The 16,931-nt window shown below is 41.7% G+C and overlaps 1 protein-coding gene across 2 annotated transcripts in view; it reads left to right on the top strand.

Annotated features, from left to right (window-relative positions):
* plekhg5b (pleckstrin homology domain containing, family G (with RhoGef domain) member 5b) overlaps window positions 1–16,931 on the top strand; it is a 75,499-nt gene continuing 58,568 nt past the window's right edge. Inside the window, exons 1-2 of one of the 2 annotated variants that reach the window (XM_053642661.1) lie at window positions 1–339; window positions 848–978. In XM_053642661.1, the coding sequence (XP_053498636.1) occupies window positions 894–978 (85 nt within the window). In that variant the 5' untranslated portion in view covers window positions 1–339; window positions 848–893. The remainder of the gene's footprint in view (window positions 340–847; window positions 979–16,931) is intronic. The other variant, XM_053642660.1, reaches the window with a different exon arrangement.

Here is a 16,931-nt window from a genome sequence, read left to right as displayed (position 1 = left end):
TTTGTCGCCAACTAGCGACAAAACGCGGCACTGCAGTCATAACGCGAGGAGGAGACAAGGAGGCTCAGTAAACTGCTGGTGAATGAATGAGTGTGAATGGGGAGGAGGATTAAATACACTTTAATGACCCGAAGTAAGCAGTAAGACGACACTGATAGTTAAAAAAACATAGACGCTCATGTTTAGCTCTACAAAAAAAAGAAAAAGAAAAAAAAAAGAATCAATCAGAGGCGAACTAACCACACAAGGCTGGAATGAAGGGAATGTGAGTGCGGTTCAGACGGAGAGCTGCTCGGTATGGAAACACTAATCAACTCGCAGTCCAAGTCAGCGCAACAGGTTAGTGCTGTGGCTTTGGGTTCACAACACACACGACTCAGACTTGTAAAGTATGTAGTGTAGGCGAATTTTAGATACACGTATGGATTAAAAAAAAGCAACAAACATTGTATGCACGAATAGCACTGAGAATATTACCGGTTTAGCGGGGACACAGAGGCAGGAGGCTGCCTCAAGTAGCAGACTTAAACAAGCAACGTTAATTCACGTCATGTGAGGAAAATTTCCCATTTCAATGAAGCGGAAGACATACTTAGAAAAAAAAATAAAAAATTAAATATATATATATATATATAAAAAAAACCACTCGTATAATATGAATATCCTCCTGGTCCACTTTTGAAGAGAATTCCGTTGCAGGTCCTAGCAGAGTTAGCATCAACAATGCAGCTGAGCTCAGGAGCCACCACACTGTTCCACCACACTGTTCCACAGGCAGTTCATGGTTTGGGAAGACTTTTGTTTGTTTCCACTTTGCTGACCAGTGCTGATTTTTTCTCCCAACCAGTTGCTTGTGTGAACCCGTCGGAGTAAATGCGACACAGCGCCAGAGGATGGTTCCCAGTAAGTGGACTATGAACACCGCTCTTCATCACATTCCCCCTCCGAGAAGCTGGCTTGGTATCCGCCTGCGCCTCCGTAAGCGTTTCTTTACACTCCTCTAACTCACTAAATGTCCTCTTTTCCTCATGTATGTTCACGTTTCTGGAAGTTTCCAGAAAATTCTCAAGTATCCTCTTTGTGGAGGAGAAAAGGCTGTGTCACTGTTTAGTTGTTTCCCTGACAGAACCCTTAAAATGTCCTGCAGCTAAACTCTCAGAAAAGCTTCCCAGTAGAACCATTTTGGAAAGCTAGAACCTTAAGAACTTTCTGGAAAGCTTGAGGAACCCCCTTTTTGGTAAAAAGGTTCTCTTTAAAAAATATATATAATATAATATAATCTCAGTGTTTTGGTTGTTTTATGCTAAAATGAATCACACAGTCCACCAGACAGTTAGAAATTTCATCCAGGACCTTAAAGGTTCTTTTGTTTGTCCTTCATGGGGAACTTATTTAGATACTTCATGTACAGAGTTGGGTATAATGTATTAAAAGGAACTTTACTGTAATCTAATCCCTCCCCCCCCCCCCCCATGCAGTATTGTAACACATTACTTTTTAAATGTATGAAATTTAACTACAGTTACTGTTGTGCGTTACAAATTTGTTGTTAAGAAAACAATATTAAGTCAAATGTGTTTTTAAAAATGAATGGTTTTGTGCGGCTGCCAGGGGCGTAACCCGGCCTGGGCATTCAGGGCTGTAGCCCAGAATATGTTTTCTTTAGCCCCGAATAATTGGAGCGGTTTGTCGCTACGTAACTGAACGTCGGTAAAAGAATACGGAGGTGATGTAATTTTATATCCTGAGTGAAAGGACGCGAGACCGATCAGACAGCGTTCGCAGGAAAATACGTGGAAACACTCGCGTCTTATTGGCTCTCAATTCTGCCGAACGCTAGCTCACACAGTCAGTGAGAGGAAAAATGGACATACGCAGATTTTTGAAATGATTATTTTTTTAATCCAGTAAAAGGGTTGAAACGGAAACATCCTCTGATGCTGAGCAGGAAAACGAGGTGTGTAAATGTCTCTGAGTTCCAGTTTATGTGAACATGATATGAGCAGAGCAGAAGGAAAGATAATGTACTGTGCATGGAACTGTAGCAGCTAAACACATACACTGATAGCTTAATCGTGCCTCCTTTTGGCTAGCGACACCAAACTAGCCTAGTTAGAAAAGTTTTATATTTTGTCGGTCTGGTAGTTCTACAAACACCTGAGGCAAGTTTTATGATAAATCCAACTTTTTCTGATCATTGACGGGTGTTAAAATGACTGTTTCACTTTGTAGGGCATTTTTGTAGGTTTGATGGGTTTTGAATGTAACCTGAAAGTAATTAGTAATTTGAGGACTTTTTACTTGCGGTAATCATTAATGTAACCAGATTACAATGTTGAAGTAGTAATTAGTAATCTGTAGTGGATTACTCATATATATATATTTTTTTTTATTATTTTTTTTTTTGAGTAATTAACCCAACGCTGCTCATGTAGAGCCTAACTATATGAAAATAAATGAATTTCATCTAGGACTTTATACTGTCGGTTCTTTGGTTTGTGGAACCTTTTTCCACACAACAAAGTCTCATAATCTAGGATCCAAATTAAAGCCCTTTTAGAAGAATAGAACTGTCAACCATGTAAAGAACCCGTAGGGAACTCATTTTTTGTTGTAAGGGTATGAAAGATAATTATTCCCTTAATTGCAGTTTTGGCATGTATTAATATTTTGTTCTGTTGTCATGTTCTACCTGTGGAAATTAATTTTCCGTGTCTAATTCCAGATTAAAGCATAACTCTCACTGTTTTTTTCTTTTCTTTCTTTTTTTTTTCTTTCTTCCAACCATGGAGGATGATAATAAAAATCTTTCATAATTATCACCCATACCTGACTTTCTGACAAGCCCATGCATGATATCTTGCTTGTTGAAAGGTCTTGCTCAGGAGAGGGGCATAAAAGAATTTCCAAAACATTAGCTGTACCATGGAACGCCGTAAAGGCCATCATCAACAAATAGAGAAAGTTGAGCGCCACAGTGACGTCACCGAAAACAGGACTCCGGGCCCTCCAAAATTTATAAAAGGACAAGACAAAAACGTACCAGGGAGGCTGCCAAGAAACCTACTGCAACATTAAAGGAGCTGCAGGAATATCTGACAAGTACTGATTACTTTCTGCATGTGACAGCAATCTCTCATAGTCTTTACATGTCTGGGCTATGGGGTAGGGTGGCTAGATAGAAGCCCTTTTTAAAAAACAAAACAAAACAAAACAAAAATATCCAAGCTCAACTCAATCACCCCAAACCATGTGACAAAATGTGTTCTGGTCTGATGAGACTAATTCCAAAAGTATAATAATTCCAAAAGATATATAATAGAATCAAAAGGTGCTTCAACAGTGTATTAGTTTAGGGGTGTGTACACTTATGCAAGGTTATTATAAGTTCCCCCTCCTATTTTTCCCTAAAACTTTTTAATAGTTATACACTGTAATTTCACATTAAGGGTGGGGAAAAACTTCTGACATGATTTATCTTAGTTTATTTATTTATTTATTTATTTTTCAGCACAAAAACCTGCCATTTTAACAGGGGCGTGCAGACTTTTTATGTCCGTTGTGGGTTTCTTTTCTCTTTTTAGACGAAACTCTGAAAAAGTAGCAAAAGCGTTTGCTTTGCGTTAGTTAGGTGAAGTAACCAGGTAAGCAAACATGCTCTTCTAGACGATAATAACTCGTCGCACCTGTGATAAGATTAGTCCGGCGATATGTAGTACTGCAGCAGGTTATATTTAGCAGCTCAGTAATTAAAGCAGAAGCATGGGCTGGTAAGTTATGGAGCACTAAAGCTTGGCTTTAACACATCACAGGTCAATCAATCCTCCCTGAAGTACGAGGCTTTCTAGTGGAGCCAGTGTTGTGTTTAGTTTTGGCTTACGTACTACATTTCTCACTTTAAAGATATATATAATATATATGTGTGTGTGTGTGTGTGTGTGTGTGTGTGTACCCATATCCCTGTTAATTGTATCTGCAATTTTTTTGGGTGGGGGGTGTTGACCAAGTGTGTTGACTAAGTTTCTGCTCTTGATCTCTTGTTCACCTTCCTTTACAGCTAAATCTGAACCGTTGGTTCCTTGCCGTCAACCAGATCCCTCACCCAAACAATGTTTAAATCCATTTGCATAGGAAGTAATCTTATCCACAATGTCACTGGCTATTAATTAGCTATCATGAGTTATCACTTCAGCATGCTTGGCAGAGTAGCAGCTACATTTTCCTGCCAAGAGTCACATGACCCATTAGCCATTACTAGTGTGTGTGTGTGTGTGTGTGTGTGTGTGTGTGTGTGTGTGTGTGTTAGTATAAGCTTATTTTTGTTCCAAGCATCATCCAGACAGTCTGATAGAAAGCAGGTGGTATTCTTATAATGGTGTAATACTTCTACAAGGAGCTCACTTGCTAGAAAAGGTGGTATTGTAGGGTTGGAATATTTTTCAGTATAGCAAAGCTGTCCTGGGGCACCTTCTGTCTCTTTCATGTTTCGGCCAGTATTTATTAACATTTATGTTAAATCTTAAGTGTAACTGAGAGCTGTGCTTGGTAAATGGGTTTACCGTGTGTGTGTGTGTGTGCCTCCTAAAAGCCTAAACCACATATGGACACAAACTCAACATAAGCAAAAAAAAAAAAAAAGAAGGATGAAGTCATGACTATTAATACACATACAGTTTAGATCATTCCTCTTTTCATCTTTCCTGCTTTCTTATCATCTCCTTCCATCACTCGTTCCACATGCTATGGAGTTCTTTCATCCCCAGTGTTTTGGTCTTTGGTAAAGATTAGTCTTATTTAATGATGGAGATTAGAAGCCTTTTTGAATGCAGTGATCTCTTTCTATAAAGGATACTGCATTGCCTAAGGGGGATGTTTGAGTTTCTTGAGTCAGAACCTATCTGTAACGCGTAGTAATATATAGACTGTTACGGGGCCGCAATCAGGCGTCCTTGAACGGCTAAACCGGCAAAAACGCTTTCGATCTTTTGCACCGACATTGGAAAGAGGGAATTGTCCACTCGTTAGTGACGTGGAACCGGCTCTCCTGCTTTGTTGGATCAAACTACAGTGGCCTCCACTAATATTGGCACCCTTGGTAAATATGAGCAAAGAAGGCTGTGGAAAAATTGTCTCTATTGTTTAACCTTTTGAGCTTTTTGTTCACAAAAATACTCTCACTGGATAGGTAAGGCAGGATCTCGGTGCTGCCATGTCCAGTGGTCAGGTCCTGCTCATTAATGCTGTTTGCTCCAGAAACTTTAGTTGTGTCTTGTTTCTCTGGAGAATTGGCCCACACCCTCGCTTACCTTTTTGAGGTAGATGATGAACGGCTTTTTTTTTTTTCTAAACTCCTTTTACTAAGGTGTATAGAGGTTGTGCCCTGACACCTTCTCTCTTCAAACTGCTGTTCTAGCCTTTCTTTAGCCCAGGATAGGGCCCACACCCAACTTTATGACTGTTTTGGTGCGTGGCAGACCTCCATTAATAAGCATGTCTTTGCAGGATGAGCTGTCTAATATAAACTCTTGAGGAGAAAGAGGACGTGTCTGCTCTCAGCTCCTAGTAATTTCAGCTGTTTATACTTTAAGGATTTTATAAACGAAGGTGAAGAAATTCATAGTTGGTATGAACATTGTAGCGTTTGAATGAACATTATTTGGCTACAGTATTTGTTTATTTTCTTTGGTGGATGTGATGCCGTTGATCAGTTGAATAATTGTTTTCATAGTCATAATTCCCTAATTAAATTTATTTTAAGGCCAAATTTAAGGCTTAAAGGGATAGTTCAGCTCAAAATGAAAATTCTGTCATCAATTGCTCACGCTCATGTCGTTCCAAATACATAAGACTTTCGTTCAACTTCGGAACACGGATGAAGACGTATATATTTTTTATGAAACTTGCGAGATCTCTGTCCCTCCATTTACAGTCCAGTAACCAAAACTTTCAAGCTCCAAAAAGTTCATAAAGGCATCGTAAAAGTAATCCATGTGACTCCAATGGATTAATTCCAATTTTATGAAGCGATACGAATGCTTTGTGTGCACAAAAAAACCCCTTAAAATTAGATCTCAGATGCACGTTCACAAGATATTTCGTCAATAAAGACTTCGTTTTAGTTTTTTGCGCCAACAACAACAAAAAAAAACCCGAAATTGCAACCTTGGCAGTGACTTGAAATAATTTGTGTGCTGCGGCTGTTCAAAATAATCGGCAGTAAAACAGAGATGCACCAAGTTGACATTTGCCATCTATGGTTAGGAGACTGTATCTCGCAGGGCTTGTGTGGTCTCAGTGCAACTAAATTTTGAGGGTAGTAATTTTGCAGTTTGAGTAGTTTCAGCATGTTGTTTGTAAATATGAACTGGTATGCTCATTAGTCCTTCAGTTTAGTAATACATATTTATGGGCAAGAGGCGTCATGGATGGCTGCATTGGGTTGAGGATATGAATATGGAACCTTGAACAGATTGAATCGCATGCCCAGGCCATGCCCACTTCACAATAAGTACCACTATTATACATCAGTCATTGCCATTTTCCATCTTGTCTGCACTATACTGGACTACATACTCGCTTTGACTGGAGACCGACCTACAGGTGTCCTGCCCAAAACTGTGGATAGCCCCCTTTTATTTTCTATTCCACACTGGTGAGTGTGTTCTCTCTTCGGATGTAATTTAAAAGTGTCACTGTGCTCCTAGCATCTGCTAGTCATGAGTTGGTAATGCCATATAGGGCTGCTGTGTGCTCTCATCAAGGAGCAGGCAATCCAAGACACATCCAACCTCCACCGCCATTGAACACAGAAAGAGCGTCTTAAGACCAAAGCGGATCACACTGGGATGAAGCGGGAATCACTTAGAATGCAACTAGACCCCAAATGCCACAGACCATCTGGCAGTGCAGGGCACTTGTAGCTGAGGGTTCCTACCCTGAGAGCGATAACCGGAGCAGATGTTTCCCACACATGCTGGGAGAGCTGTCTGGTATCACAGGTGTACTGGGGTAACTGGCCCTATGGTGTAAGGTACCTCAGTCAGCTGGAACTGAGGGTGGTCCATTTGGCACTGAAGTCCTTCTTACTGGTTCTCCAACAATGCCTTGTTCTGTGGTATGAAATGGCCGCATTGTTGGGACTAAACATACATACAGGGCAATTGTGTCTACACCTTGGTGTAGCATAGATTGAGGTTTGGTCACATGCATATGCCATTGTCAAGTTAAGACATTCCTGGTTCTAGTTCTTTCTGGCAGAGCTGCATACCCACTGATACAGGGTGCTCTGGCCCCTGACTGGCTTAACCACCTGTTCTATCCAATTCCTTCTCCAGCGCTGATTCTTCCTACTCTGTGCATTATTCAGTAACTACATCACAAAGGCTTAAGCCGGGTTCACACTGTACGATTTTGGCTGCGTTTATGTCGTCTGAGACAAATTTTGAGAATCTTAAAAGATTCCTATAATCCTAGGCCAAAATCTGTAGTCTTTGTTCACCCGGCTTTACTTGTTGATGTTTGGCAAGACCTTGAGATGGTCAACAAAACTTTGACTTCCACTGCTGCTTTCACTAGTTATCAGAACAACCTGGCATATTAGTCCCTGTGTGGATCTGTTGTCAAAGGTGGATTGCAGGATTTAGCATCCCCTACCAGACCGCTGTGTCTTTTGGTTTGGTCCCTGGGATTGATTTGGTAACCAAGAACTGTAATTTGAAGTTTCCTCATTGCAGAATCCAGGTTTTCTGCTCTGTGAATAAATCTGTTGACCCTGTGCCCTTGAATGCTGATAAGCCTAGAGATCATTTCTTGCTGTGCCTGTTGCAAGTGTCACAGTGTCGTTTGGACTGGATAGCCATTCGATCCACGGACCAACTGTTTAACTGCTGTGGCCGTTAAGATGCAGTGTGTTCCCATGTCCATGCAGAGGTTAGCTCCGTAGGGGTTGACATAGGTGCCTGACCCTGTGACATGCCCCACACATGATTTTACAAGATTAACATTGCCTGTCCCAGTCTTGTGAGTGTGGCGGTATATCTCTCAGTGCTTTTCAGGGCAACTTTAATGTAAGTCCACATGCTTGTTCCACATGACCTTGTTGGCAGATATTATCCAGGTGTTCTGCCAGTTTGGAGACTAATTCTCTATTGGATCTAGTGGCTCAATTAGTGGATGTGTTGTCCACGATGTCTTGGCATTTGGAACATGTGCTGGTTCTGCACGAAGATGCTAGGGTATGATTACTATACACATATAAGATTCGTAGAAGTACAGTTACGTACTTAACGAGCAGTATCTATCAGGAGAGAAGTATTTCTCTATTAATTAGAGAAACTAGGTGGATAGTTTAAGAAGATTTAAAAAAAAAAAAAAAAGTGCCGTGACAGTGGCAGATAAATAAGCATGTAATATTCCTCAGCTATGCTTATTATGCCAACTGACCACATTTGACGCCAAATTAAAAATGTAATGATTTAGATAAATGCTGAGGTAAAGTCATTTATCAAAGTCAATTTTCTGGAAATTACATATATGGCTCTGAGTGGACATTTTATTTCAGCAATTATAAGTACAACTCCTGATCTTTCACTTTCAGCAGAAGTTAATGGAAAGACTGAGTTCTGGCGCTCCATGTCAAGCCTGCACTTTCAAAGCTGGTTCAGATTACTACCACATGTCTGTGCAGCAGAGCTCCAAGTGGCCATCCGGCTGCCGTCCTACCCTCTAATTTCTTATCCCAAAATTGGACATCTGAGTTGCTGTACAACATTGTCCCTGCCTTCCCAGACTAGCACAGTGTGTTCTCACTGTGATTCTTTCCCCATTCCAGCTGGCAGATAACAATGAATCAACCTCGCCGGAGAGACTTGATCACAGCGGTGACTTGTTATAAGACTTGGTGCTTCAGTCTCTTTGCAGCATTAGGAAACGCAGAAGCCCAGCTGTCTATTGTGTCCTAAACCCAAACAAAGCTGTTTCAGGGAGAAGTGGATATGATGTCATTCTGATTGTGGCACTGCCTCTTTTTTTTTTTTTTTTTTTTTCCCCTTCCAAAAGTATTTTCCTTGCAGGGCAGCCAGTTCATTTTATCATCTCAGTCTGCTGGTCCTCAGCCTGCATTGTCCTTCCACACAAATACTGAAAACATTAGCGTGGTCACACTGCATTCATGAGGCATAAATCCATCACCAAGCAGAGGGTGCCAGAGTGCGATGAATGCACAAAAATGTCAGGCCTTTAAAGTTTGTGCAAATTATGAGAAAAGTTCACTGTCTGTGTAGGAGGTGGGGTACAAGGGAGTACTTTGTCACCTATATTGAAAGCTATTGGCTCAGACTGTCCCAGCATGCATTTCATCCTGTCGTGAATGCAACATTTGTCTGGACGTGTAGGTTGAATGCCTTCTATTAGCCGGCCCCCTCTGCCATGAGACACCAAGCACTTCTCTCTTTGGCCAGTGCTATCGTTGAGCTTTAGCAACTGGGCCATACTTTCAAGATGAGGAGTTGTCAAAGGAAGCACCATGTTCGCGATGGTGGAAGGATATCTTAAGAATTGTTCCTCATGGCAGAAGTTGTTGACTGGGCAGATTTCTGGGAGGTTTGCTTTGTTTCGGCACTAAAACTCTCGTCTTTAGTTTGTAATTAAAAACTGATGACTGAACAGTTTCTTCATCAAAACATGTTGTCAGATATGTACCCAGAGTCCTGTCAATGGATACAATACTCTCTTTTGGGATAAGAAGCCCAGTGTATTGTTTGGGTAGTCATACTAGCATGCCATGGATCTTGCCTTAACCGTGAAAAGAAACTGTACCAGTTTCTGGTTTATAGAGAATTATTTACTATCGATTGTTCCTCGAGACCTTGGAAGTAGTGTTCACTCGATGGCCTCAGTCGCATGGACTTGGAGCAGACTTGTACACGATATCAGTTCTTGGACAATATAATGGTTGAAGAAATTAGCTAAGGTACAAGCTAGTGATTTCTTTTTGACCTCAGAGGAGCCTCATTGTTTGCCATGTTCCTTTACTGGAAGAAGCGGGGGGCCTACGAGTTGGAGACGCTTCCGTCCTCAATACGGGGGGCAGAACGCTACTCCTGGTCCTCCTCCCTGGATGTCATTCATGATCTATACGGTAAAGCTAAATTGCATTCTTCTTAAAAACCTCTCTAAGACGCTGTGTATTGAGTTAGTCTGGATTTATGGCCGTGATGTAATACCTAATTTTTTTTCGTTGGCTTTTGAATTTCCATGTAAGTCCCCAATATTGTGTTTTTTAATTCCATGCAGCTTAATATCTAACGGACTAATACGGCAGCTCCAGGTTATTTCTATTAAAAATGTGCTTCCAATAAATAAATAAATAAATATATATATATATATATAATTTTCAATCTAATACTGTACAACAGAGGATGAGCTGTCTTTCTATAGCCACAAACTGACATCATATCAGCCTTTAACCCTGATATAGTGCAAGTGAAACGTCTGTATTGCAGCATGACATTATGGCTCTCATGCAAATGTAAAGAAATAAATAATGCTGATTTTAGGTCGTCTTTTCAGTTCCAGATAAAGCGCTTTGCATCTCTAGCCTCTCAGTTACAGATCTCGGTTACGAACGGAGATCTGCTTGCCACGGTTACTGTTGGAGTTTTCGGAGTGGGAGTCGCATGTTCTCTGCTTGTCTTCATACTGTAGGTTTCCTCTGGGGTTTCTGGTTTCCTCCCACCTTCCAGAAACATGTTGGTGAATGGTTTGGGCACTCTAAATGGTCCCCTAGGTGTGGATGAGTGAGTGAATGTGTATGCTTGGTGGCCAGTGACAGTCTGGCATCCTGTCGGTGTGATGGAGTTAAGCAAGCTACACGTGCACGTATAAGAATTTGATAGGCCAGGTTGTTCATTGGAGGGAAGGGGCTGGTGTGATTTAGGCACAGTATCAGAGTAACACTCTGGTCATGGTCATGTGTTTGGCTATATCCAGAAAATCAGTGCATGTGAATATTAGGGGCTTTCTGACAGGCCGTGTCATGGACTTGCACAAACTAACCGCTAATAAACAACAAATTGTGGGCATCATTACAGCTAGGAGTTGGTGGCTAGCAACCAAACTTGGGGTAAGGAGAATGTCGTATTCTCTCTCATTAGTTTATGATACTCCTGCTCTGCCCCCTCCCCTCTCTGTGCTCGCTCTTGCACACTCGCTCCCTCGCTCCACTCTCACCATTTTCTGGTCCAAGGCCCATTGATTTCTTGGAACAGAGTAGTAAATGGGATTATCACTCGTGTATGGGGAACACTAGATAAATTAGATAAATAACAGCTTCAAGTCAGATTTTAATGGGATTTCTTTTTTCTTTCATTAAAGGAGTTTTCATGTCTGTGTTTACAAATGAATTTTCCGTCTCTTTTTGCGAAATGTCTAGCTGGTTTATTCTAAAGTGATGAAGCCTATGCGGCCAATTTGTAGGCGCGTTCCAAACGACAGTGATGAAAAGTGCTTACTTCTTTAAAGTGTTTGTTTTTTAAACCCTCTTACAGTTCAAAGTGCCAGCATTTGTTTGCATCTGTATCTCTAAATTTGACCAAATCTGTCTAATCTTTCAAAATCCTGCTGACCCTTTCACACTAGACGATTTTAATCACTCGCAATCAGTTGTTTGTTGGGTGTAGAGGTGTTCACGCTGCATGATCAAGCCACACACACTACACAGACTTTGACCTGGAGAGATGTCCGCTGAAGCATGCCTGATCCCCAAATCCTGTATTCTCACAGGACTTTGTGGCATTGTCGTCATTTGGTACAGAAACAAGAATTTGGGTACGCCAAATTTTGCCCTCCCTCATAAATAGATGTATATGATGAGAGCGGATGAATTAGATTTTCTCTCTCTAACTGTCTTTCTTTTATCACTGTACTTGGAACTAGTTGCAGAGGGTTTCTCACTCCAGGGTTCATCTGCGAGGCATGAAACATGCTTGAAGTCACGGCAATTACTCGTGGACTGAGAAAATTGTGTGGACGAACTATTCACGCTAAGCGCAGAGGTGTTATTCGGCGACTTGAAATCGGGTAGTCGCGTAGAATGCGCTTGGCTTGAGTGAAATTGGTGGCAGCGAGGGGGAATTTTTGCTGCTTGGCCCATGTGTTCATTCTAAAACCGAGATGGTTGGAAGATGCTTCGAAGAGCTATAAATTGAGTGCTTAAAAGTTCTCCCTTTGAGACGCTTCAGCAGAAGAAAATGGCCGTGTTGCAGAAGACCGTAATTTCATGGCACGGTGTTTGCTCTCAGCATGTCCTTGCTTGGCCAGGCCCTGGCTTTGCTACCCAGTGTAAAGCGCACATAATTATTGCTGGGGAGTACGGACTGTTCTCGTCACAGCTCAGAGGTCTGTTGCACAAAGCTGGACTCGGTGGCTACCCAGGTATCCAAGTTTGTGTTTAGTTTGAGCAAATTCTGGTTTTTAGGTCTCGACAAGGTGGATCAGTTTTAAGTGGTTTTCATCAACATGGTCATGTACGCTACATGGCTATCCTGCTCTGGGGCAGGTTTTATTTTGGGTAACAAATCACAAACCCAAACCAGCTTTGAGCAAAGTGATGTATAAATCTGACGCATCAAAGTTACCCCTTTAGTGTTTGTTGATGGCATCACCGTTTGTGGAGAATCCTGTGGATTTTTTTTTTAGGGATATATACAACCCCCTGGCTTTTCCTGATACGATATATCTGTACGAAAGATATTGATTTTCAGAAGTTGGTACAGATTTTCATGTAGTGGCGTTATTCCTGTCCTAACATATTTTCACAAATTGATATTTGATTCAAATAATTTACAGTATCTCACAAAAGTGAGTACACCCCTCACAGTTTTGTAAATATTTGATGATATCTTTTCATGTGACAACACTGAAGAAATGACACTGTGCTACAATGTAAAGTAGTGAGTGTACAGCTTGTGTAACAGTGTAAATTTGCTGTCCCCTCAAAATAACTCAACACACAGCCATTAATGTCTAAACCGCTGGCAACAAAAGTGAGTACACCCCTAAGTGAAAATGTCCAAATTGGGCCCAAAGTGTCAATATTTTGTGTGGCCACCATTATTTTCCAGCACTGCCTTAACCCTCTTGGGCATGGAGTTCACCAGAGCTTCACAGGTTGCCACTGGAGTCCTCTTCCACTCCTCCATGAGGACATCACGGAGCTGGTGGATGTTAGAGACCTTGTGCTCCTCCACCTTCCGTTTGAGGATGCCCCACAGATGCTCAATAGGGTTTAGGTCTGGAGACATGCTCGGCCAATCCATCACCTTCACCCTCAGCTTCTTTAGCAAGGCAGTGGTCGTCTTGGAGGTGTGTTTGGGGTCGTTATCATGCTGGAATACATGCTGGGATCATGCTCTGCTTCAGCATGTCACAGTACATGTTGGCATTCATGGTTTCCTCAATGAACTGTAGCTCCCCAGTGCCGGCAGCACTCGTGCAGCCCCAGACCATGACACTCCCACCACCATGCTTGACTGTAGGCAAGACACACTTGTCTTTGTACTCCTCACCTGGTTGCCGCCACACACGCTTGACACCGTCTGAACCAAATAAGTTTATCTTGGTCTCCTCAGACCACAGGACATGGTTCCAGTAATCCATGTCCTTAGTCTGCTTGTCTTCAACAAACTGTTTGTGGGCTTTCTTGTGCATCATCTTTAGAAGAGGCTTCCTTCTGGGACGACAGCCATGTAGACCAATTTGATGCAGTGTGCGGTGTATGGTCTGAGCACTGACAGGCTGACCCCCTACCCCTTCAACCTCTGCAGCAATGCTGGCAGCACTCATACGTCTATTTCCCAAACACAACCTCTGGATATGACGCTGAGCACGTGCACGCAACTTCTTTGGTCGACCATGGCGAGGCCTGTTCTGAGTGGAACCTGTCCTGTTAAACCGCTGTATGGTCTTGGCCACCGTGCTGCAGCTCAGTGTCAGGGTCTTGGCAATCTTCTTATAGCCTAGGCCATCTTTATGTAGAGCAACAATTCTTCTTTTCAGATCCTCAGAGAGTTCTTTGTCATGAGGTGCCATGTTGAACTTCCAGTGACCAGTATGAGGGAGTGTGAGATCGATGACACCAAATTTAACACACCTGCTCCCCATTCACACCTGAGACCTTGTAACACTAACAAGTCACATGACACCGGGGAGGGAAAATGGCTAATTGGGCCCAATTTGGACATTTTCACTTAGGGGTGTACTCACTTTTGTTGGCAGCGGTTTAGACATTAATGGCTGTGTGTTGAGTTATTTTGAGGGGACAGCAAATTTACACTGTTACACAAGCTGTACACTCACTACTTTACATTGTAGCACAGTGTCATTTCTTCAGTGTTGTCACATGAAAAGATATCATCAAATATTTACTAAAATGTGAGAGGTGTACTCACTCTTTTGAGCTACTGTACATGAAATGAAATGACATGAAATATGTTGGGATTAAAAGTTTTCAGTCTGTTTATTTATCAACCTACACATTTGCACAATCGGCAGTGTCCCCTAGCTTTGGCAGACGTAACGGTGTTGTAGTTAGTGTAGGTTTAAATTCCTCATATTTCTGCGCAATCATCTTTTGCTCTTTCTTGCACACCCCCCCCCCCCCCCCCCATTTTGAATGCTGTTGGCTGTTTTGCAGTAAACGTCTGGTTTTTATGTGCACGCGCATGATGAGTAAACTTTGATTCGAGGTTAAAACGCGGGTTGACTGAGCATTCATAACCAACATCTTGAAACCTATTCATCTTAATAAATAACCCATGTTTGATTTGTTTGGTTTTGTCAACTCAAAACTTACTGTTTGTTCAGCTCACTTCGTGCAACAGGCCTCAGAACTGTAAGGAAGATGATGATGATGCCGGAAGAACATGCCATGGATGGATCCTTGATTAGGACAGTTAACCCCCATCTGCTCAGTTGTATCTCATCTCAATTCTAAGTCGTTGCGGATAAAAGTGTCGGCCCCAAACGAGCAAATGTATATATTCCTTGTTTTCAGTGAGCTCTATCGTCTAATCCTGCATTCAGTAGAAACAGTAGATGGGTACACATGGTGCTCGAGTTTATCCAGAGTTCCCTGTGGAAACTTTTTAAGCAACAACAGTGTCTGGCTGGCTCACGGACTCTCATTATGCTTTTCCAGCGGTCTGAGCTTGAGACCTGGAGATGAGAGGGTTTCTGCTGTCTTTGTTTATAGATTTCTTTTTTGTTTCCCCACTTCCGTGGGTGCATCTGTGTTTAGAAGAGGCGTAATGGTGTGAATCATTTTGCAGGCTGCGCTAACATCAAACACAGCTTCACTTAAGCCTCAGTGCCACTGCAGGCGGCTGCAGCTGGGATCTTTTTGAACGGAACAAAGAGACCGTATGCTAGGCCACGTTTTCCACCGACGGTGCAGGAGGAGCATCTCATTCGGATTTTCCATTCTTTGCCTTAAATGACTCGTTCGTTCGAACGTTTTCACACCTTCACCAGCTATTTGTAAATGTACTATTGCTTTTTAAATTTTTTTATTATTTATATTATATAATTATAATTTTATATAATTATAAAATTATATTTTATTAATAATCCACCCAGAAACCGTGCATATAAATAGCATCTGGCTTCTTGCTATTTGTCTGGTGACTGACATGGCAGTCCGTCTAGGGTTTTGCGATCGCAGAAATGAAAGCAAAATCGTGCACGCTCCGCAGTATTCAGAGGAGCTTGCGATTTTTTTTTTTTTTTTTTTTTTTTTTTTTGAACAGTACCGCAAATTGTCTGCAGATTTTTGAGCCAAGACACACCATATGACTGAATCCCAACACTCATCCGGTCAAAGCCCTCTTCGATCCACGTGTGTCGAACATGAGTACAGCTAAAAGGTCTCATTTACCAACAGACGTCACTGCGAAAGACCGTGCAAAACCTCGCAAGTTGCATTGCAAATTTTGAAAAACGCCGCAGCGAAATCGAACTTTTTTGGCAGCAACAATCGCAAAAAAGCTCCTGCAAAATCCTGTACGGACTTGCATGGAACTATTTCTAAACTATTTGGCCCGTAGTGATTTTTGACATGATCTAATTGTTCAAAGGTCACTCTTGACTCAAAAACCAAAGTTCACTCACGAGGTATTGTTCACACGGTGCTTTTGTCCAGCCGGTGATGTATCAGTGAAATGAATTAGCGTCTCAGCTTTTGTCCTGGTAGCTGAAGGAAACCCTTTGTTCCGTGCTGTCTGTTTTGCGGGTGAAGCCTTCCCACATAACCTGCCTTCAGTCTTCACTGTGTACGGCTTCCTGCTAACGGGCAGCTGGAGCAGGACACCGGGATTGAGACCAGGATTCAGACTGGGGAAGGAATCGAGCTCCTCAATCTCCTACCACATGTAGGAAAAAAACCGTATCAATGCTGGCTGGAAGAAGACCATCGTTCTCCTACAATTGAATTGTGGGTCTTTTTTCAAGGCTGAAAAAGGCTAGCTTTGTTTGGGATGATGATGATGATGATGATGATGGCTTGTACCTTAAGGACATCCAACTAAATAATCAATCAATATTTTATGAAATAAACTTTACACACGATGATTTAAAAGTTCATTTTTCTTAAAGAAATAACCGTAATATGTGGTAAAATTATTGGTACCTCCAAGTACCATTTATAATGGATGCAAGGACATTGTCTTCCTTGCATTATTTTATTTATTTATTTATTAAATAGCCTTTAATTTCCAGGCTCTCTGATGTTGAGTTCTGACCATTTCTTGTTTCCTGAGGTATAAGTGCAAGGTTGCAGACACGTAAAATTCCTTTGTCATCCATTAACACGGGGGGGGATAAAACCAAAGAGCTTTCAGTACAATATAAAATCTGTGGACACCTGAATATCGAACATC

The sequence above is a fragment of the Ictalurus furcatus genome, chromosome 15, assembly GCF_023375685.1.
Source record: "Ictalurus furcatus strain D&B chromosome 15, Billie_1.0, whole genome shotgun sequence".
Lineage (NCBI taxonomy): Eukaryota > Metazoa > Chordata > Actinopteri > Siluriformes > Ictaluridae > Ictalurus > Ictalurus furcatus.
This window is presented reverse-complemented; position numbering and strand designations above follow the sequence as displayed.